We start from the raw sequence: 21,593 nt of genomic DNA on the forward strand, positions 1-21,593 counted from the left end.
ATAGGTTCTGGATCTTATTTTATCAAAATCTCTCCTTTCCCCTCAGTTTTAACCTTGTTTTAATGAAACAGTGGCTTCACAGACCTGCATGTTTCTGGGAGTCCTAAATGCAGGTCAGCTATACTGTCTGAGACACAGGCAGCGTTGATAGTGGCAAGCAGGGAGAGGAGAGTCAGTACTTAGAAGAAAATACAACAAGTAGAAAGAGTCTTCTTTTATTTCAGGGACTCAGTTTAGAGGTTTTCAATGACACCTAGAACCTGTGGGGTGTTTTTAAAATTTAAAAGAAGTCATTTAATATAATCTGCCAACAAACTAGTGGTTGTCTTGAAAGATGACCATGCAAAGCTCTCTGGGAGTTGCTGTGCTATCTCAGCAGGGCTCAGTGTGTGTGAGGACTCTGTTGCTTCTTTCTTCTGGTCTGGCAGAACCTGTTTGGGTCTGGTCCTGGGTGGTGATTTTGACGAGAGATACCACCTCAGAAAGAAGCTAGAGATGATTTCTGCAAAAAAAGGGTAGAAACACATGAAGCAAGAGATTGGCATGATTTCACTAGTTCAGCAGCAAGAACAAAGTTTGGTTTGGGTCCCTTTTCTGCCACCACCTTTCACAGACTTGGACGGATGTGTGCTCAAGGCTCCTATCCCTGTGGCTCAGTCTTTGGGCCTAAACCCAGGCATTGTTACTCTTTCGCTGCCTCTCGGGCTGACGGTAGCTTTCAGGTGCTAGTGCTGCAGCGGTTGCTGGGCAGGCGCTGTGAAGTGGAGCAGTCTGAAGGAGCAATCCAGAAACAGCAGGTTTTTATGTCGCTTAGGGAAGCGAAGCAGACTGTTAATCCTGGAGGAAGAGCAGAAGTTGGGCTCACTCTTTTCTTAAGCTCCACCCACCTTTTAGTGAGGTGGGAAGAAGCTGAGATTTGTTCACTGAGGTTACTTTTCAAATGGAGCTCCTTTCTGCATTTCCTTTTCCCAGGGGGGATAGACTGGAGAATTTTGCAGCAGCAACCCAGCCAGTTGCTGTAACAGTAAGTTAAAGTAATGTAATGAGAAGATATCCTCGTGCTCTCTTCTGCCTCTAGATGGGTGAGATGCAATTAAAACTTTGGGTAGGAAGGCACAAAAGCTTTACAATAATCTCCCCTGACAGGCTACTAGCTTAGCTTAGTGTGGTCAGAGCCCTCCATAATGTTTTCAGAATACTCTTCTGGCCAGTTGCCATCCTCCTGACTGAACTGGGTGATAGTGGGCCATTCTTCCAGCAAAAGAGCTGCACTATTCAGAGACAGGCACGAGCATGTTATTTTGGAACCTCTTCCCTGACCGTGGCTGATGGGAGGAGTGGAAATGCCCGTGCATGGCAGTGGCGGGGCAAGAGGAGCAGTACAGGGTCTGGTGAAAGCGCAGGCCTGTGGCAGCGGTCCCATCCAGGTGAGGCTGGACATGTGCAGGCTGCAACGTGTGTTTATGTGTCACGGTGCCCTGCCTGGGCCCGCTTTGGGGTGTCTGTGAGAGCCGCACGCAGCTCCTTTTGCTGAGCGAATTTCACCATTAGTTGCAGGCACATGGTTATTTGTCCGTCCTTGCCTCTCTCCCCACTGTTTCTTTCTTCCCTCCTCCCCCCACACATATCTGCACTGTCTATGAGCCTTCTCTGCTCAGCCCAGTTTCTCCTGTTCTGTGTCAGTCTGTTTCTAACCTGCAGCTCCTCCGTCTTTTCTCTTCCCTGCTCCCATTAGGATCTGTTTCAGGTACTGTCTGTCTCTTATTTTTTACCTCTTTACACTCCCGTTTCCCTCCCTTTCTCTGTATTCAGCACATCCGCTCATCTAACCTGTTCTGTCTGATCCGTCATTGCTGTCTGTCTGTCTGCCTCACTCACACATTTCTCCCATGAGGTGAAGTTTTGGGTTCTGAGCACCTGGCCCTTACTCAGATTAAATTCCCACTCAATACAGCGTGGACCTGAGCCCCAGACACCTTCGTTAAAGGCTTGGGCATTTTCCTAGCTGTGATTGGCAAGCAGTGGGCTATGAAGTTCTCCTGCTGAACTGTTTTCTTTATTTCCAGTCTGGTGATGCTGGTCATTCTCAATATGATGCTGTTCTACAAAGTCTGGATGTTGGAATATACTACGCAGACGCTCACGGCATGGCAGGGCTTGCGGCTACAGGAAAGGTATTGTCACATCTGCTTTGTCTTTGGCCTCTTCTGGCATGTTCCCTATGGATGTCAGAGGCTTTCCCAGGACACCAAAGCTCAGGGCTCTCCTGTAGATTGCTTCTTTTTTGTGTAGAACAGATGAAAGAGGTAGGTAGCTGAAGCTGTGGGGCCATCAACATTTCCAGATCTCACACTGCAGCAGAAGACAGTGAGTTAAGGCAACCTCTGCTTCTTCCCAGCATCCCCTGTAACGGGGGATGCTCTACAAATACACGTTTTGCAGTCTTGGGCCAAGGTTGTCACCTCCCCTCCTTTGACAGCTAAACTTCCCTCTGTATGAAAAGCAGTGCCTGAGAAAGAACCCTTTGTACTCGGAGGAGAGTTTGGGCCTGTGACACACAATCAGCTGTTTTCCTTCTGCTCCACTTGGCCCCTCCAGCCCTGCTCTGGAGGATTAATGCGGCCTGAAGGCAGGGGCTTGATACCTACGCTGACCTGCCATTAAAGAGAGAGAGAGCCAGCGCTGCTATTGCTCATAATAAAGACTCACACAGCATGTCTAGAAAAAACAAAACACAGAAACCATACAGGGCTACGTGTCCTGCGTTGCATTATTGCCCATCGTCGGCCAGGGTGCCATCCTTCAGCACCCACGTCTGGCAGGCAGTGGGAGCACGCTGCCTTCCATCCTCACGTTCCTCTCTGGCAACTGGGCCTTTGGTTCCACCCACACTACAGCAACTTCCACAAAAGGCACATCTTTGCTATGAATTAATTAATTCATTACCATGGTTAAGACAGAGTAACTGGTATTTAATTTAGGAAAATATTAAGCACATTTAAATGCACTTCTGCTCAAGAAAACCTGCTCCTTTAGGGTGAAAAGATCAGACAGAAACTGATACAATCTACACCCTCCCCAATACACTTTGCTCCCCCTTGACCCAGCACTGAGGGATCTGGTGGAGCTGGGAACTGTCAGTGTGAGGTTCATGGTTGGACTTCAAGGTCTTTTCCAAGTGAGACTTCAGTTTCCCTAGATTCACTCTTGCTCATGTTCTGCCTGACAGGTTACCCCAGTCGCAGTCGGAATGGGCCCAGTTACTAGAATCTCAGCAGAAGTACCATGACTCAGAGCTACAAAAATGGCGTGAGATCATCAAATCCTCGGTGATGCTTCTAGACCAGGTGAGACCACGTGGCCAGTTAACGCTGTGGCTAGAGGGTCACTCTCCTCCCAGCCACCTGCTCACAATCCTTCGGTTCCACTGTTCCATCAGGTGTGTCACCTCCGCTACTGCCACCCTTTAGATCCATCTTCTGACATGGCAGCGGGCAGCAGGTCCCAAGGGCTGTTTGCAGGATACTGTGGCTTCTCTGTCACCTCACAGGGGTCCACATAGGTCAGAGAATTCTACAGCGCCAAAAGTCTTATATTAGCACGTCTTATATCTAGTCTCTGGCATCCCAGTTGGGAAAGCAAACTTTTTTACCTCAACCCTGGATTCATACGTAGCCTGGGGGGATGAAGAGGACATGCTCTGCGTGGGCCCATAATAGCACAAAGCCGGGGGTTTTGGTATCTGCTGCCTAAAGAGCCAGTTGGACCCCAGGCTGCTTAGAACAGAGCTTGTAAATGAAAGCTGCTCCCCCCATACCTCATTCTGCTCGGCCCCTTCTCCGTTACCATGGAGAATGGTCTCTCACGGGCTCCCCTCTTCCCAGTCCCCATTTGTACATCCCAGCCCCGATGTGCCGCTCCCAAAAGTTAATTGTGGTATTGACACTTTACATGGAAAAAGGAGGCACCAACGGGGAAGGAAATCCCGAAGCGCTCTCAGCTCTAGGGAAGCATCACAGTGGAGAAATTTCTTGTCTTGCAGATGAAGGATTCACTAATAAATCTTCAGAATGGCATCGGGTCCCGGGACTTCGGGTCAGATCCAGAGGAGAAACGGAAACGTTTCCACTAGCAGGCAGGAATGCAGGAGGCCAGAGGATGGTGTGCAATATGTGTAAATAGGTTATATAAATATATATATATAAAAAATATATATATACAGAATATAAATATCTATATTATATACAGATTTTAAGAGAAAAAAAGCCTACGTATCGAGAGGAAGGATTGACCTCCAACACTGGCTGAAATGGAGCGTCTCGGTGGTAGCGTGGTGTGTGTGTGTGGAGGGCTGTGCTCTCCCAGCACTGAGGTGCGCTTAGGGGTGTGCCCGAGTGTGCTCCCCTGGGCCCATCACCACTCTTCTGTAATATTCCTGGCTGTTTGTCTGTCTGTCTGTCTGTTTTGTTTTTGTTGTTTCAAAGGGAAGCATCAGAGTGAGTGCCCTCCCCACCCTCCCTGCGCATGAAGGTCCCCGATGGACTCTCTTTATCTATACGTACAAAGGGGACACTGTCAACTCTCTTACCTTGCTGGCTTCAGGGCGGAGAGGTTTTGGCAATCTTCTGTCAATCCCATACAGAACTATTCTGCATTTGGAGAGGAGGCCTCTGGAGGAGTTGCTGTAGGTCTGTAGAGAGCAGATCGCACCGGCAATCACCTTCTATACTTCCAGGAGCAGAAATACAATTTGCTGTCACGCTGGCCAGCCTGGTTCAGAGAGCAAAGCACAGAATGTAACTGAGCTGAAATGCTTTCTCCAAACACTAGTTTGCTGCCTCCTGGTACTGATACTGCATTAAGAGCCGAGGAGAGGGTGGGGAGGGGAGTATCTGCCTACAAGGTGTGTGGATGGAGGAGAGCCACACCACAGAAAGTACACTTCCATTCCCTTTGACAGTGTCCCCTTTACATCCGCCGTTGTTCTCTGCTTTCTGTGTGCTTGGGCCCCCGCCATTAAGCCATCCCTGTGCTGAAGATCTACATCGGTGCTGAAAGGGCAACTACCTGTGTGGCTTCCCACAACAGGGGGAGTACCCCAACTTAAAAAGAAAACCAAAATTAGTATTTATTTGCAACTGCTCCCGCTACCCTGCTCAGCAAATTTCCCTCCAGCCCCTGGTCTGCAGGACCATTTTGCTTGTACCACCTAACCTGTACCTTGTCTTACAAACTCTGCAGGAAAACATTAGGGAGAAAAAGAATGATTTCCTTCACTGTGGATATTTACATGACTGCATCTATATAGCAACAAGACCTCTGAAAGCCTAGGCGAGGTTAGGAAGGGTCATGAGGACCAAAAAAGAAAAGAAAAGAAAAAAAGGGACTGTCAGTAGGTGGCAGGATAGGTCTGGAGGTGTATCCACGGTGTGAGGCATCTGACTGGTATCTCTTACAAGCTGGATAGCGAAGCATTTGCTCTGTAAGCAAAGGCAGGTGGTAGAGCTGCGTTAAAAAGACAGTATGTGTTTTTACTTGGTCTGGGGGATAATTCCGACCTCTCATTAGCAGCCAAATGAGGAAGAGGGGCGGTGAGGCTGCGCTGTGCTGTGCCGAACGCCACTGTGACTGGTGGGGATGCTTGTTTGAATGTTTAATAAATGCTTTCTCATCTTACCCGGACAGGTAGATTAGGTGATATGCCAGGCCCTCAATCTCCACCTTGTTCAACACCAGGATTTTTTAGACCTTCTGAACAGCAGGAGGGAGTCAGCTGCATATTCCCCTTACGCAAACGGTGCAGTTCTGGCTCGTCCCTTGTCTCTAGCTCCAATGGGTGCTGAAAGAGCAGGGGCCTAAGGATGAGTAACTGGTCTTCGTACCTCTGTACCAGAAACTCTCTTGCGCACAGCTGGGTGACAAAGTGGAGTCTAAGGAAAACCCTCACAAGCTCCCACTCGTGCAGTCCAATTAGGGAAAGGTAACGCATGTAGAAGTAACCTGCTGCTTTCTCGCAATCTGCCTACAATTTTCATGACCAGGTGCTAAACACAACATGTCCCACAGAAGACGACTCGCATTGGAGTGCGGATGAAGATGGGTTATCAAAAAGACATTTAAGGGTGTGAAAGCAAGGTACAATAGGGAAAAACATGTCTCGGCAACTAGAGAGTAACATGTATTTATGACTATTTATTTAATTTAATGCTGCTGACTACTGTACTGCTCCCTGACTTTTCTCCAGGGAGGCTGCTGAAATGGCTACTGTACAATGAAACTGAGGTGCTAGTGCCTGGGAGGGGCATTCTGTGGCTCATCTCAGGACAGGAGGGCCCTAACTCTCCACTGTGACTTGCCACACTGGCTGGGAGTCCTGTTTCCCCATCAGTCACTCCCATAAATTACTAAGCACAGAAAAGTCCCCTGCTGCCCATCTTCCACTTTTCTAGAATTTAATTCCAAGCATCAAGAAAGAAGACAGAGAGGAAGCCCTGTGCTTGCCACCTTGCCCATGCCAGAAGAGAAAAAAGCCACCTCTTGAGAAGAGAAACCTGGAACGTGGCAGGTCTCTGCCACCTGGCTGGGAGGGTGTTGGACATAGACAGACATAACCCATCGAGAGGCAGAGAAACCCACCTGTCCGAGAGGGGTGAAAATAAATGCTAGTGATCAGAGTTGGTTTCTTACCCATTTCACATTCCCTTGCTAGTTACAGAGGCAAGAAATCCATTCAGTCATCCTTGTGTGCATCTTCCTCTGCAGTGTTATTCCAGAGTGCTGTCACGTTAGATTTGGGATGTTCCTGCTAACGTGGCTTCCTCAGGTTTGGTCCTGCAGACAGAGTGGCACAAGCTCCATTAAATTAACGCGAGGCCATGCAGAGCCAGCTGTAACAGTCCCAGTGGGTGAGCAGAATGAATTTTAGTGATTACTTCAAACTGGGTTTAACAGGTTTGACATACCCTGACGCACAGTCATGTTAAAATCCTTCAATAACGAGCATAAGGGTGGTGGTCACCCAACAGAACCTTGCACATGCGGTGCCCTTCAGACTGAGGAAGGTTGAGGCCTTAGGTTTCTTTTTCTCTGATTCCTAGTTATTGACTTTCTTTTTGCCATTTGGCAGCAAGTCTGGCTTGGAGTTGGATAGGAGTCATGATCTTTATTGCCTCTTAATGTATCACAGTAGTAATAAAAGAGAGAAAAGCAAGGTCTTTTCCTTAAGGCAAAACCCACAATGGCACTAAAGGTGAGGGCTTAAAACAAAACCTCAGCATGTTTTCATCTAGATGCCTTCCTCTAGAGAGCTGCGACAGGAGTCACCTGCTGCTGCAGCAGAGTCCCAACTGACAGATTAATTCCTTTTGCAGCCATGGACAGTTTTGGACCCATCACTTTATATTTCCTGGAGAAATTAGTAACGCTTTCTAGGAGCAAGGCTGAGCAACCTGAATAACGTTACAGGGGGTGGTACTTCTGCCTTCCCTAAGCAGTCGTAGCTTGGCTTGCAGTGTCAGGGTTCCGCTTCTTCACTCGCTTGCCCTGCCTTCCTGTGTCAGAAATCCCAGGGTAGGGGTACTTTTCTTTGCAGCACCTCACAGACGTGTTCCCCTGCAGAGTCCTCCCTCTGACCCTTCTGCTGCTGATAAGCTGCCAGGTGAGAGCAGCCGGGTTTTGATTTGCAGAATCTGAACAACTACAAAAGAGATTTTTTAAAAAAAAAGCATTTCTCCAGCCAAATGTGAAAACTAATGCCAACAGCTTGTAGCCTAATTCTTGCCAAGTAAGATGCTACCTGCTGGGAGGAGGGAGAGGGAGGGACAGAAGGCTCTGATTTGCCAGTTTGTGTATCTGTCTCACCTGTTTATACGGGAGAATAATATACTCGCTAATCCTGGCTTGATACAATCTCGCTTCTGATAAACACATCCCTTCTGATGTTTGACCTTAAAAGAGGTGTTTGGGTTATGGCATCTGGGACTGGCTCAAAGTGAATTTGAGACCTGGGTAACTGCCACGCCATCACCCATTCATAGATACCAAACGTATCTAGTGCAGCACCTACGCGTAATGTCCGTGAAGGACCAAAAGACACAGGTTATTCCAGGTGGTAAGATCAGAAGCGTGTGCCCAAGGCAGGGGCATTGCTGGGTCTGCACATGCTACTTAGAGGAAGGTACCTGCAGGGGTAAGAACGGGAGCTAGCTATGAATTCACTGGATAACCATGCTTTTTTGGGGGCTCAATAGCTAACCGATAATCCAAGGCACACTTCAGTCAGAAAACTGTGATATTAATTGATATTAACTGCTACTAACTTCCGCATAAATCCCTTCTGTCTCTCAAATCCTTTGGGAGAAGAGAAAGAAGTCGTGCCCCTTTGCTCTCCCCTGACATACCTCAGTGACACTGCTGACGTAAACTGTGTGTAAAGGCACGCTCTGCAGCCTGCCCTGGCGGTCTGGGGCAGCAGTCTGCTGTCCGAGCACCTCACCCCACTTCTCTGCTTTAGAGCCAATAAAGGGAAACCTTTATTTATGATATGCCACATGCCTTTTGCAAACATGACCCCGTATTGAAAGAGGCAAGGTTTCAAAGCGTGGTGCTTTGCTGGATTTCAAACCCCATCTCAAAACTGCCTCTGAAAATGATGCCTGTGTTGCTATATCCCTTCTCAGAAAGCCTGGCCTGCTTCATCTGGGTTCTTAGCAGACAGACCCCATTAAGTTTCAGCAGCTCACCTGGGTGTGGATGAGGACAGACTTTTTAGCCTACTTTAGCTAAACCATGTAGCCTACATATCTGCTTTTTCCTACCTTTATACAAGAAGGTAGAAACTTGTTTTCCAAATAGTGGCTGAAGACACTTTTGGTCAGGGTACTTGAAGTGAGACCTATTGGATCTGCTCTACAGTCATTTCTGTGCAGATACACCTGTGATACACCGAGGCAGAGTGAAAGGCGTCCTTGCAAACCTCACGCTTTGATTTTCCACGTGTCAGAGGAAAAAAAAACAGAAGGGTGTGTGTAGAGGCAGGTTTTGGTGAACACAGCACCTGTGTGTCACGTGGCCTTAATCCCTCTCCCTTTCCTGGTAGTTTTGCCTTCTCAGACATGTTATTTCCATCATCTTTCACTGACCCTAAGACACATAAATAGAGGAGATGGACAGAGAGGGCAGCCTGCAGCTTTCACACCATCCAGCACTAAGAGGGGTGGAGGTAGTCTCCAACCCTAAAAAGACCAGTGCTGCTCACACAGAATGAGCTGCTACAAGAGGTTAGTGGCAGAAGTTTTGGGGGAGTGAATCGCTTCTGGGTAGTTAGAAGGGTCTTTCTGTGCTACTAGGAGTGGGAGAACGCTTGGGACTCCTCTTCCTCTGGGGTTCATTTAGGTGAGCAGTTAGCACAAAGCTAGCAGGGGAGTTAATGTCTGTGCAGGTGGGTACCCAGGTGTATGCAGTCTCCAGCCTAGTGCCATGACCTCAGAAGGGGCTCTGTCCCCAGTCGGGGTGCCTGGCAAACAGATCAAATACTCCTCTGCCATCAGTGCAGAGATGCTGAGCTCTACCAGTCAGCCTCTGCTTTCCCCAAGGGCGATAGAAGCAATTCCCAGTGTAGAGGTGGGACTTTCTGGTTCCACAGTATGTGGAAAAGCAGAGTCAGTAACAAACACTTTAAAGCAACAGTGCCTGGCTCAGGGGAGGCAATGTTTGTCAAGGCAGCTGCTGCTGCCCCACAGCTCTTGACAGACCAAGTGCTGAACTCAAAGAGACCTTTCCAAGAGGATCTCTGCTGGGCTTGCTGCCACTGATGCGTTCCATGGCGTGGTCATGCGGACTCTGGCTTAGTCTTTTCAGTCTCGGCACTAAAGTAGCCGGCAGGGGTTTGCTTAAAACCGTACTCGAAACAGAGACTCTTAAACCAAAGCATCCGAGGTAAGTGGCTCACAGAACATTTCTGTCAGCGTAGTTTCCGAGACGCGACTGTGCTGACTCCCCGGCCCGTCCCCCCTGCCCGGCACGCTCTGATCTCTCTGTGCTTTGCAGGCTCCACAGCACGCGTCTCTCTGTGCCATAACACCTTTCTTTTCCTAGATGTGCACACTGGCCAAATAATCTCCTCGTGTCTTGATCGACTGCCGATTGAGATTATTTCCCAATCTAGCCAGACAGCATGGGCTTAACTCGTAGCATGGATACGCAGCGTGCCATGCCCTCCTCTCCCACCCCCATTTTGCAGCGCTTGCTACGGCTTTTCCCTCTCCCCTCACACCTTTGCTGCTGGACAATCATTCCCTGTGTCACAGATGGACTGACCTGGTGCTGTCCCTGCTTGCCTTTCCTTGCCGCAGTCTGTGTGCTCTTTAAGTGAATGTGTTTCATTTTTTTCAGTAGGGAAAAGGTCTTCCTTCTGCTGAAGGAATTGTATTTGCACATGGCTCAGGGAGGTACCTCCTCTGGCCGTTTCTGTTACCTCACTCATTTAGGCCAGTTCCATTGCTAATGTTAAATGGCCACCTTCCCCAACCCAAACTCCCAGAATAAGTTAGGGAATAAAACCAAGGTGCAGCTCAGGTTCTAGAGCCATTTGGTCGTGTCTCAGTTTGGGCCCAATCTGCCTCAGCGGCGTTAGGATTTGGGAGAGCAGCTGTCACAAAATGGCAGCTTTATCCAGGTAGAGCAGACACTTAACAGACACGGAAGCACTAACCTGGCTCTCAGCCTGATGAGGTCAGGGCAGAGGGAGGAGCAGTGGAACCATCGCAGCGTTACAACCGCCCGGGGCCTGGTACCCTGCGGCTGTGGCACCTCTGGGCCGTTACCCTTCTGGCGGCACTTCATCTCCCATCACGTGCTCCAGGGCTGGATAAAGCTGCTAAAAACCACCTGAGGCCCTGGATCCTGCAACCCCAGTCGCCCTGCGTGCGCTGCAAATGAACGAGGATCGCCTCACATCAGCAAGGAGCAGGAGTGGGTCCTACAATCACCCCTAGGCCTGCGTTTCCCTTCGGGGTTTCCCCACCGCAGCGGGGGGCTGTTGGCCAAGGCCGATGCGCCTGTAGCGCTCACGTGAACTCTCGGGTGGGGTGGGGGAGGAACCGTGGTTTTGTTTGAGGAGTTGTCTAACTGTCATAAACTTTGCGCTGTGCGCAAAATGCGGTAAAATGATAATGAAACTTACCTGCTAGAACCTAGGAATTGTAAAGGCTATGCAGCCAAACTTAATGTAAAGTAGCTAGTACAATGGAAGTACAGTATAAATTAAAAAAAAAAAAAAAAACAACTATCAAACAAGCAGCACGACTCGTGAGTGCTTTGTTCTTTTTATTATCCTGCCTATTCTAAAGTCTCTTCTGTCATTTCCAAACACAGAGGGAGTCTTTTCAGAGACCACCCAGGACCGTCTCTCCAGGACACTGCCTGCCTTTAACATCACCCTTGAAAAATCCCAATTTTGGGGTTTTGGGGTTTTTTTTTTTTTTGCTATGAGAATCTTGAGCAAAAGTTACACACCATTTTCTCCTGCCTAGAACACCACAGGGCAATAGTCATATCTGTCTGCAGGAACTGGAAAAGTGAAAGATAGGTCCAAAAAAAGCATCTTGAGAAGATGCGTGTAAGATACCGGAAGGTGCAGGACTAGAGGATGGCCCTTCTTTACCACCTGAGGTAGCTCTCAAGAAGTTCTTCATTTACTCCTTTTTTGACTTAACATTATGACACCAGAGAGTTTTCAATGCTTCACGGGGTCTGAGGAGCAGAGTTGAAGTGGGAGAGAGGTTACATGACCTTACCTAAAAAATCACCAGGGGCGTCAATGCCGTGGTCAGTGACGGAAACTCTGGATTTACAATCTAGTCCCTCCTCTGTTGTTGTGGGTTTAGAGTGAGGATTATGCCCAAAATTGCCCCGAGGCCAGGCGAGGTGGCTTAGGGCAAATGAAGACATCCAACTGAATCTTTCCTCTTTTGGATATTAGGTTTTAAGGAACCAGTGCCCAGACTACAAATGTGCTTCATCTGGAAAATGCGCTCAAGCTGCCGGACTCGGCTCTGGACTTGAGAGCGATCCTGCTGGGAAGATTGCAGTGTGGTAGTTCACCACTAAAAAAGGAATTTTGAACAAGTGCCAGTTAGAAATCTGGCCTGGGCCTGACTGTGTCATGGAGTAATTTCTGTGATTTTTAGCAACACATAAAAAGCAGCAGAACAAAGCAGAGGAAATTCCATAGGTGGAAGCATGCCTTGATTCACAAGCACTTTGTAACTATTTAGAAGCGGTCAGTGTAGCAAAATTTGTCAACTCTTGCAAGCAGTATAGGCTCCATTGCAGCAGGGATGTAACAACATCTGCTATAGGAAAAGAACAAACCTTCCCCCGTTTTGTCTTAAGGTACAATTCCACCCTGGCCAACGTTTCTGTTTTGTTTTTTTTTTTTTTCCTCCTTGTAATCCTAGTTGTTGAGCTCAACTAATCTATGTTTGAGGCCAGGAAACAAATTTTACTCTGTTTTTAGTCCACTACAATTGAAAAGGTAAGTTTGCATGGGAAACACTGGATTTACGGTGTGATTCCTGTGCAGCGGTGGATGATTTACGATGAATGCTGACTGTTCAAATCAGTGACTAATTCTCGCACGAAAGAATTAACTAGGAAAAAATAAGCGTTTTCTGTCTATTCCTCTAGGTGGTGCTACACTATAGTATGAGAAGATTACCACAGTTACAAAAAGTACTACCATTTTACAAAGCCGTCCCTCCTTTCCCTGGGAGGGCTGTGCATGCTATTTACTTTCCTTGCCTACTTGCATCAGGCTGTTTGCCTTTCGGGAAAGCTCGTCCTACTGGCGTGCCTGTCCTTGCAGAACACGGCTCCGCGGGTTATTCCTATTACTGTGTCTCCATCTACTTGAGGAGTAAACCTGCTGTGCAAGGCAAATGGAAGAAACTAAGAATTTGGACACTTGCTCAATGAAAGGGGGGGGGGGGGGGGGCATACAGGGGATTCTTATACTTACGTCATACTGGCTTCCAAAGTAGGAGTATTTCAGGATCTATATTCTCAGTTCCCTCCTCCAGAAGCAAGTGTGAACATGGCACAGGGACTCATCCTTCCTACTACACATTTTCATCAATTCTAATGCATTACCGTCCTCATCCTACTCTGCCCGCGCGCAGGCATCCCAAAGTCCAGAGCAACTTGCCAAGCAGCAGCTAATTAATTAAATTCTTTCTGTTTTAACACCAACAAGGCTGCTTGGGCTGTAACACATGGCAGATCACGCTAAGATGAACTCATTCCCAGTCCTGCAGGTCAGAGTAACATGACATACATACCCTTTACCTCTGCAATGGAGAGCTAGCATATTTAGCAAATAAAGGTGGTGGTGACAGCAGCTAAGAAATGACACTTCACATTTACGAAGCCATTAACGTGATGATGGGGCTGAAACTTGGGAAGGAGCCGTGCTGCCCACACCCCTGTGCCCTTTGCTCAGCATGCTTCAAAAAGAAGAGTCCTTTAGCAAATGGGCTGGCAGCTCAGAATGGAGTCATGAGGCCAAAGTCAAGGCTGTACAGAGTCCAAGGCAAATGGAAGAGAATTTACACTTCCCCGTATTTCCTCCCGACGGCGCAGAGCTCCCCCTCAAACCTGGCTGGCATGACGTGGTCCTTCTGTCTTCAGAGCCCCTGCAATCGAGAGAATTCCTCTTGGAGCACGAGTCACTTGACCTTACTGAAGTGAGGATCATGACATAATTAGCACGACAACTAACAGGATGTGAACAAGACTTTAAAAGATCTAGATTTTGGTCTTTTTGCACACAGAGTCCTTAGCAGACACTTCCTTGGGAGACAGTGCCCTTCTACTCCTCTCGAGCACAGCTCCCTATCTGCAGGGGACAGTGACTATTCCTGACTCCACAGGAACAGGCAAAGGAGGCGTAATTACACCACGGCCTGGAAGCGAACACGTGTGCTGGTTAGGGGTTTAAAGGGATGCTAGTAGACCCACCACCTAAAGATACCTATATTGCTTCTGAGGTCCCTGGGGAGGCTCCGGGAGTCTCCCCTCCACCGTTTCTCCAGCCCCACAAACACCCAACCCGTTGTAAGCTGAAAGGTTGACGGACTCGAGCAGCGATCGACCGCCTCCTCATCGCCTACCTTGGTGCCGTTCGTTCCGCTGGCTCCTCTCTGCTATTCCTCTACAGGCACGGCACAGTTTTCCTTGTTTTCTGATGGAATCGCGAGATAGTCTGTCCTGTAGTCGGAGGGAAGGAGGAAAGCATAACCTCAAGTGCTACAGTGCAAAAAGCAGTTTGGGTCCATTCACCCTTGCAGAGATACCGAATGCCCATGAGTATCTCTAACGTAACAAACGTCACCCGCAGAAGATGCTCGCAGTAGGAAACTCTCCTCGGCACAGTCAGGAGCAGACACTGAGCCTTCCCTACTGTTAGATCCTACACACGCAGCCTTCCTACCATGTACAATCCCCAAGCCAAATATGTAGAAAGATGGGAACGGGCCAGTATAAAAAATCAGAATGTCTCTGCTGTGTCAGCTGCACCTGCGAGAGCTCTCTGAAGGCAGCCCTGCCAGGAGAGCACCTCTGCGCCGTTCAACGCCCTGCACCGGGGCCACGCTCCCTCCCCGGGGCACTGTGCAAGCGCGCTGCCTCTTTTGTCACTCCTACACGTTGCAGCGGTGTCAGGCAGCAAACATCAGCTGGGAACGTGCAATAGCAAAGTTGGGTCTTGCAGTCTGAGCTGGACTGAGGCATCTGGAGGACCCTCGCACAACAGCTCGTGTCTGGAGAGATTTCACACTTACGCATTTTCCTGGGCAGCCTCCTCTGCCTTAGAGACTTTCCTGTAGCAATAGACCATTTCTATCAGTAGCCACAAGGTGAGGAAGACCAGCAGAATGTACATCATAATTTCCGAGATGACCGAGGTGAAGTCTTCTCCAGCTGTTAAGAAAATGAAATAACCTCTGATCATTTATACGCGGCTCCACAGACACTTTCCACCCTCGTGTCATCCTTCCTGACCCGCCTTGCCAGAGATACCCAGGTGTCACTACACTGTGAGGGGGCAAAGGAGCGGGAGCAGGCGAGGCTCCCAATGGGATACGCCAGCAGCGACCCCACTGCGTGTTTCCAGCGGAATCAAACAGGCACACGCTTGCGTGTCTTGCACTCCGCCACCCGCACATTCACAGGGATCGCTCCCCGTTAGCGATCTCATCTTCACACCCGCTTTCCTTCGTGTGTCCCTACTCCCTGGTGTTACTTTATTGTGCCGCCAGCGATTTGAAAGAGATCAAAACACAGAGATGCTTGTGGGGAAGAAGGGAAGAGAGGACACAGCAGAAAAAGATGAGGGCTAAAAGCTCACGTCCCTCTCTGAAGGGAACAGCAAGAATTCCCACTGGTTTCCAACAAGCCAGGATTTCAGCACTGAACTCAGCGAAACCAAGAGGAACAAAGACTGAGGAGCACCGCAAAGGGAAGGAGGGACTGGGAGAGGGTGGAAGCGAGGGACTGATACCAAAATGGAGAATGAATCGTTCCACGAGGGAGGGGGTGGAAGCAAGGAAGCAGCTGCTGCGGGTACCCTGGCAAAGGCTGTGCTGTAGCATCCTGGAGCTGCCAGGGGAGAAGCGAGGGTTCTGAGCGGGGAAACTGCAAACCTCTGCTTGCTTCTTGTGCCTGCCCAGCTGTTGCCCCAGCCTGCCGAGCTTATTATACCTTCCCACATTCACACACAACCACTCAGAGCCTAAAAAGAGGCTGCAGCCGGCAATCAAAATGCAGGTCTTTCCTCCTGAACCCTGCGTAGCGTTTGTTGTGGATAATTATCTGGCAGCTCAGTGTCCCTGCTCCTGCAATGCAATGAAAAACTCTACCCCTGGACGACAACACCCACGGTGAGTTAAGGCACAGCACGCTTTTTGCCAATCCTTCGTACCCTCCTCCACCACGGTGAGGTGGATCAGTCTGGAGCTGGTGAAGAGAGGTCGGTGAATCTCAAACTCAAACTCCCGGGTGATGTTACAGGTGTAGATACCCGAATCATTCAGGGTCACATTTAACACAGTGATGGATACATCCTGCATGTCTTTACTCCCATTCCACTGTAACCGGCCACTGAAGCGGCTTGGAAATTCATGGTTCGCTTTCCTGTACTCGTAGATCTGTGAGGAAATGTGAAGGGGTGTTCTGATTAATCACCAACTCGTATCTCGGACAACAAGACAGCATATGCAAGGAAGAACATCATCCTCCGGCTACACACGTGTATGCTGTGGGATATGGCTCCCTTAGTAACAGCAGCTATTCATATTCTATCGTCCTTTACCTCAAAAATCTGAGACTACTTTACAAAAGGCAGAAAACTGAATTATCTCCATCACAGAGGCAGAAAAACTAAGGCACAAAAAAACCCAGACCCACATGTGGACAATGACACAAAAGATCAGCAATAGAACTAAAAACTAGGATCCTGCAGTCTCCGGGCCTAGCCTGTCAGTCACTGCGTGTAAGATCATCTTAAAAAGGAACCACAGAATAAATACAGCAAAGAAACAGTCATTTTCGGTAAGCCCTGGGACATTCAGCTGAAACGGAAGCGTTGCAGGATAAATATAACTGCATGAAAACGGTACCTCAGAAGAGCAGAGCTTGGGTGGCTTTTGCAGGCCTAATCTCGTGCAAGTTTCTGGCTGACCACAGTCCCTGTCATTAATCTTGCCTGCCCTCGCGCACTTTCCTTTGCAATCTTTGGGTTGCCACTGGCAAATGTATGACCCAGGTCTCTGACAGTGAATTCCCGTCTCATTTCTTAGCGCGGCCCCTTTAGTTCTCAGACAGTAAGAGAATGTTTGTCATCTTGCCTGGCCCTGCTCAGTCGCAGTGAAATGCAAGCACTGATCTAATGCTTCATACTCAGATAAAACTGCTAAAAAGGTGTGCACTCAGTCTTTATCTTATTCTCCATTTTACCATTCTTTCTTGCGTTCCAGTTACCCTCGGTCTGTAGGATTCCTGTTTTGATTCACTCTGAAAACAAATTTTACCTTTTCCTGACAGGGATCCAAACCAACTCAGAGATCCTCCCACCATCAGGACACCACTGCTTTCTCTGAGGCAAAACGTGGTAAATTCCATCCTGCGGATTTATCAGAGCCCTCCTTAACCTCTAAAGAACAGCTTTGGGATTCAGAAGTGTCCTAAGAATGGAGACTTGACCCCACACTTCTGTTTCCCTTCTTGATTTCCTCACGTACTAGACTTTACGTATTCAAGGAACGGAACTGGACGTGTATGTACGAGCCCAACTGTTTGAACTCAACAGTAGATTCTGGCTCTGCCTGCCGGGAGTTCATGCTATGTCCAAGTGTGGAAATCAGCTTAGTGAGGAAAAGACACTTCAGTTACTGCTCAGAAGTGGTGCTGTGGAACCTCTGGGTGAAAATGCTGCAGAACTTGCGAAGATCTGCAGCTTGGAGCTGAACTCCAAGCTCCTCTCTCCTCCATGGTATGAAAGCAGCCTGCTGGGCATTTCTATAGACTTTGAATAAGCACATGGCAGAAAGCTTTCATTCATATTTGGGTCTCTGCTTCCCTTAGAGAGTCCTCCTTGGGGATCCTGCTGCAGGACAGACTTACACTCTGAGAAATACCTTTTGACTTCTCCCACATGAGTTCACTGGACTGTTTCACAATAAGACCTATGAAAACAAGGCCTCAGCTACCAAACATACATACAGGTTCATCTTTTCCACCCTCCGGCCTGTAGAACCATTCCACCACCGTGCTGGCTGTGACCTCTTCCCTCTTCATGCAGGAGATGCAGAGTAGCTTCATGTGTGTTCCTTGGACAGCCTCTGTCTCAGAGGGAACTTCAACACATACTGCAGAACAAAAACCAGCTAGGGAAAAGGAGCAGCAGAGAAGAAGCGTAAGACAGAATTAGAGAGACATCAGTTATCCACATCCTGGCATTTATGATCGCATCATCCCAAATGGAAAACCGTTTCATTCATTACTAGCACCCTCTGACAACAGATAAGTCTCAAATGCCAAATTTTACCAAGCTTCCTTCTCTGAGATATACATAATTCATAATAATTAACAGAGGGTGAGCGCTTCATGCGGATTTACCTCTCCAGCATCTGCTTTGCCACAACTTTAATTTTTCCCATAGTAATTAATGCCACTTTAGAGGCATTGTTCGTTCTCTCCCATGCATGCTGAGCATGCTCCTCCTACAGTAGCAATTACAGACTGGAATGAGAGAAAGCCCAGAATTCAAGCGTGGAGGAGCAGCTCGCTCTTTGTGCTGAGTTAAAAGGTCTGGACCTTATAATCTGGCAATGTGTTCAAAACGAACTGGGAGGATTTGCCACCCTTCCTGTTTCTAGGTTTCATAAGCAGTACTGGAACCGAGAGGCTTGGACTCGAGTAAATTTGGCAGCGGGAGGAGTTATTGATTTTACATGCATTCCTGTTCAAAATGCTTCCAATCAGGTCTGTGCTAACACTGGCAACTACAAAATACTGCTCTCCCAAAGACACAAAAATCATTGTCTGTGAAGGTACATGCTTGGTGAGAAAAGGAATGCTTCAGCACGACGTCTCAGACTGAATCCCTGCTGACATTTGTCCCCTGGGCTAAACGATACTGGGTTCTGTCTGTGCAGACCTGCCCCCGAAGCCTAGAGGTTAACTCGCGGAAGGTGCTGACTTTGCTGGCTGCTCCCTCCTCCCCAGCCTCTGAGATACCATTAACCCTCTCTCTCGAGCGCTGTATTACCCCAGACCTATCCTGGAAACAGCCAGATTCCAATTCTCCCGTACTACCAGCTCCATGGGCAGCACCAGCTTTCTAGGAGAAATAAGGAAGAAGCTACTGGACCATGCTTTACTCTGGTTAAACGAGACACGTACAGGCAGATATGCCCCACGCAGAGCTGTGGGTGTACGTGCACATCAGCTGTAGCTGCGTTGGGAAAAACCAACCAACGTTTTCTCCGCTGAAGCAGAAAAACTGGTAATCGCCATGAAATAGTTTTACTCCAGGTTATATAGGCTGCATGGAAAATTAGCACTAACGTGCACTGCTTAACGGTTTGCACGTCCTCCCTGAGGCAACTAAATGTTAAATTACATCGCAAATTTCAGAGCAGCAGCAAACAGGAAACAGTAAAGGACCTGCACGAGTATTAAAGCACACGCTTTGTGCCCTGAGTCTACTTAGCGGTACCGTATTTTCTCCGCCCGCGTTAACTCCGTTACATCCCTACTGACTCTACGTGAACGTTGTTTCCTTCTCCTTTTGTAAACAAAAAAGCCGCTTCGAGGCTGGTCTTCCTGAGAGTGTTAAGGGAACCTTGCTAGGACCAGCGGTGCCTTACAGAGCCATCCTGCGCGAGGCGAGCACCGCCTTCGGTGGAGACCCTGGCTGAAGACAACGCGGAAGGGAAAGCACCTACCCCAGACCACCAAGGCGACCGAAGAGGCACAAACCAGCCTGGGCAGCGCAGCCATTGTTCCGAGCCAGGGGCGACTCTCCTCCGCCGGGCAGCGGCTCCCGCTCCCTCCTCGCCGCGCTCCCGGCGCAACAGGATGCTCCGGGCCGCGCCGGGTGGCGAACTGGGATCTACCGGGGAGCCGAGGGGGCCGGTTCCCCGGGGCACCGGGATCCACGCGAGGGCTGGGCCGGGCTCCCCACGGCAGCACCACGGACAGGGCCGCGGCCGCGGACAGCTCCGCTCCGCGCGGGCGCGGCCGCCTCCTTCCTCCTCCTCCGCGGAGCAGCAGGTGGCTGCGCGGCTCAGCGCGGGGCGGCGCGGCCCGGGGCTGGGAGGTGGCAACCGGCGGCCCTTTGTTCTGCCGTTCGGCAGGGGAGGGGAGCGCGCATCGCTGCGCGGGGGCGCAGCTTCTCTGCGTACCGGCAACGTCTGCGCGGAGCCCAGCCTAGCCCGGGCGGGGGGCACGGCCGGCCCCAGGCATGCGCGGCCGCCTCCCTCCCTCCCTCCTCCCACCCGCCCTCCCCCGGCCCCGGGCTCCTCCCGGCCGCGGAGGGGGAGCCCCGGGCTCGGCTGTCCCCACCGAGCCGGGGGCTACCGGGGCTCCTGCGGGGCCACCGGAGCGGCCAGCGCTCGGGCATCCTCCTGCAGGCTGCACGGAGCGGAGAGGGGGCACCGGCCTCCAAACTAAAGCCAAGGCGGGGGGAGTTATCCACGCGGGTCAGAAAGGCCTCTGCCTCTAAATTAGGGCTTAATATTAACGTCTGCACAGCTCTGAAGGTCACAGTTGGAAATAGTGGGAAATCCTCTCTCCTCATGTTCCAGCCTGATTTCCCAGGAGTTTAATGCCAGCAGCAGGCTGGGCTTTCTCCTCTTGGACTGGGGCCACTGTGGCCCGAAGGGCTTCTCCAACTTTGAAGGTCACAGTGGACAGAAAGGGAAAAATAAATATGAAATGCTCGTTAAATGTGCTCTCTCTTTTTAAAGCATCTGCTCCGATGGCAGCTCAATAAACAGCACGATCTATTGAATTAAACCTGACCAACCCCACCAGAGCACGACACGTGAGCAACTCGCTGTGCCAAAACTCAGAGCGCAGACGGCGAGACCCACCCGAACAGAGACACTTGCAGCCATCGGAAAGCATCAGCTTCGAGCCCTTCAGCCGGCCACAACGCTGCTGGTGGTGGCCACCAGCACCAAGGGCACACACACACACACGCAGTCTGGCCTCTACTCTGCTTAAGTAGAGCAGGCACAGAACAAAGCCAACACTTTTCCTTGATATCACCTAATCGTGTTTGTATCAGCAAGCGGCATTCATCATCTGCCGATAGCCACACACAGAGCAACTGCTCCACGTCACCCTTTACAGCCTCCTGTGACAACTCCAAGTAATTCCTAGCTAAGGACATCTTCCTAAATCCTTGCTCTGCTTTGTTCTACTGACAGGTTACTCTGCCCTGTTCCAGCCCACCTCTGGCTGTGACCCCCAAAACCTTTGCAGCCCTGAATATTACAACAGGGCCTGACCAAAGCCACACCAGCCCCCACACGCTGGCCACCAGGCTCCCAGGCCTCTTTGGGTTACTGCGCACTTCTACCCGCAAATAGACTCAAAATCCCACCTATTTAATGTATCTCCCAGGAGCCAGGTGTGACTATGGGGACCAACAGCTTGCGAGTCAGTGGCCTGCAGGCACCAGCAACAGACTTCCAGTTCCCCCCTTAGAAGCCGTGAATCTCCAATCTTAAAATCTGACTTTTACCCACAGGAAGACAAAACGGCAGCCACGATACCCAGAGATGATGGAAGGATGTAGCCTCCTCCATGAAGCCATTTGTTTTTCTTCCGTTGCCCCTTGCTATATTCGTAACAACTCAACAAAGAGAAGGGCAGGCTAAGCCACAGGGCTTGCTCCTATCTCTTCTGGAACAATCCGCCCGTGTGTGGCGGATGAGAGTGCTGATGGGGGGTTTTTAATAGACACAGGAACTACAGGACGATGTCCCCGGCTATCTTGTTTGACAACCACCTGTTTCATGAAGTACAGT

The 21,593-nt window shown here is 49.7% G+C and overlaps 2 protein-coding genes and 1 long non-coding RNA gene across 13 annotated transcripts in view; 1 reads left to right on the forward strand and 2 right to left on the reverse strand.

The window, feature by feature from the left end:
* GRAMD1B (GRAM domain containing 1B) overlaps nt 1-11,298 on the forward strand; it is a 132,656-nt gene extending 121,358 nt beyond the window's left edge. For all 9 annotated transcript variants that reach the window (XM_074851156.1, XM_074851151.1, XM_074851152.1 and 6 more), the window contains 3 exons: nt 2,067-2,174; nt 3,230-3,347; nt 4,043-11,298. In XM_074851156.1, the coding sequence (XP_074707257.1) occupies nt 2,067-2,174; nt 3,230-3,347; nt 4,043-4,132 (316 nt within the window). In that variant the 3' untranslated portion in view covers nt 4,133-11,298. The remainder of the gene's footprint in view (nt 1-2,066; nt 2,175-3,229; nt 3,348-4,042) is intronic.
* LOC141935165 (uncharacterized) lies at nt 89-10,843 on the reverse strand. Of its 3 annotated transcripts, none has more exons than XR_012626492.1 (5): nt 10,712-10,843; nt 6,688-6,831; nt 5,678-5,839; nt 4,589-4,770; nt 89-502 (listed from the first exon to the last, which is right to left on the reverse strand). It is a non-coding gene; the product is annotated as an uncharacterized LOC141935165 (long non-coding RNA). The 3 variants fall into 3 exon arrangements; XR_012626493.1 differs by lacking the exon at nt 10,712-10,843 and adding an exon at nt 3,952-4,128 and having other exon boundaries at nt 6,688-6,828; XR_012626491.1 differs by lacking the exons at nt 5,678-5,839; nt 10,712-10,843 and having other exon boundaries at nt 6,688-6,827.
* Nucleotides 11,299-11,312: 14 nt separating the features above from the next.
* SCN3B (sodium voltage-gated channel beta subunit 3) lies at nt 11,313-20,022 on the reverse strand. The gene is given in 6 exon segments (XM_074851160.1): nt 11,313-13,691; nt 14,169-14,265; nt 14,838-14,976; nt 15,977-16,202; nt 17,776-17,939; nt 19,503-20,022. Coding segments are annotated over 5 exon segments (1,113 nt in total). The 3' UTR covers nt 11,313-13,691; nt 14,169-14,201.
* Nucleotides 20,023-21,593: the final 1,571 nt, after the last annotated feature.

The sequence above is a fragment of the Strix uralensis genome, chromosome 26 (genome assembly GCF_047716275.1).
Source record: "Strix uralensis isolate ZFMK-TIS-50842 chromosome 26, bStrUra1, whole genome shotgun sequence".
Lineage (NCBI taxonomy): Eukaryota > Metazoa > Chordata > Aves > Strigiformes > Strigidae > Strix > Strix uralensis.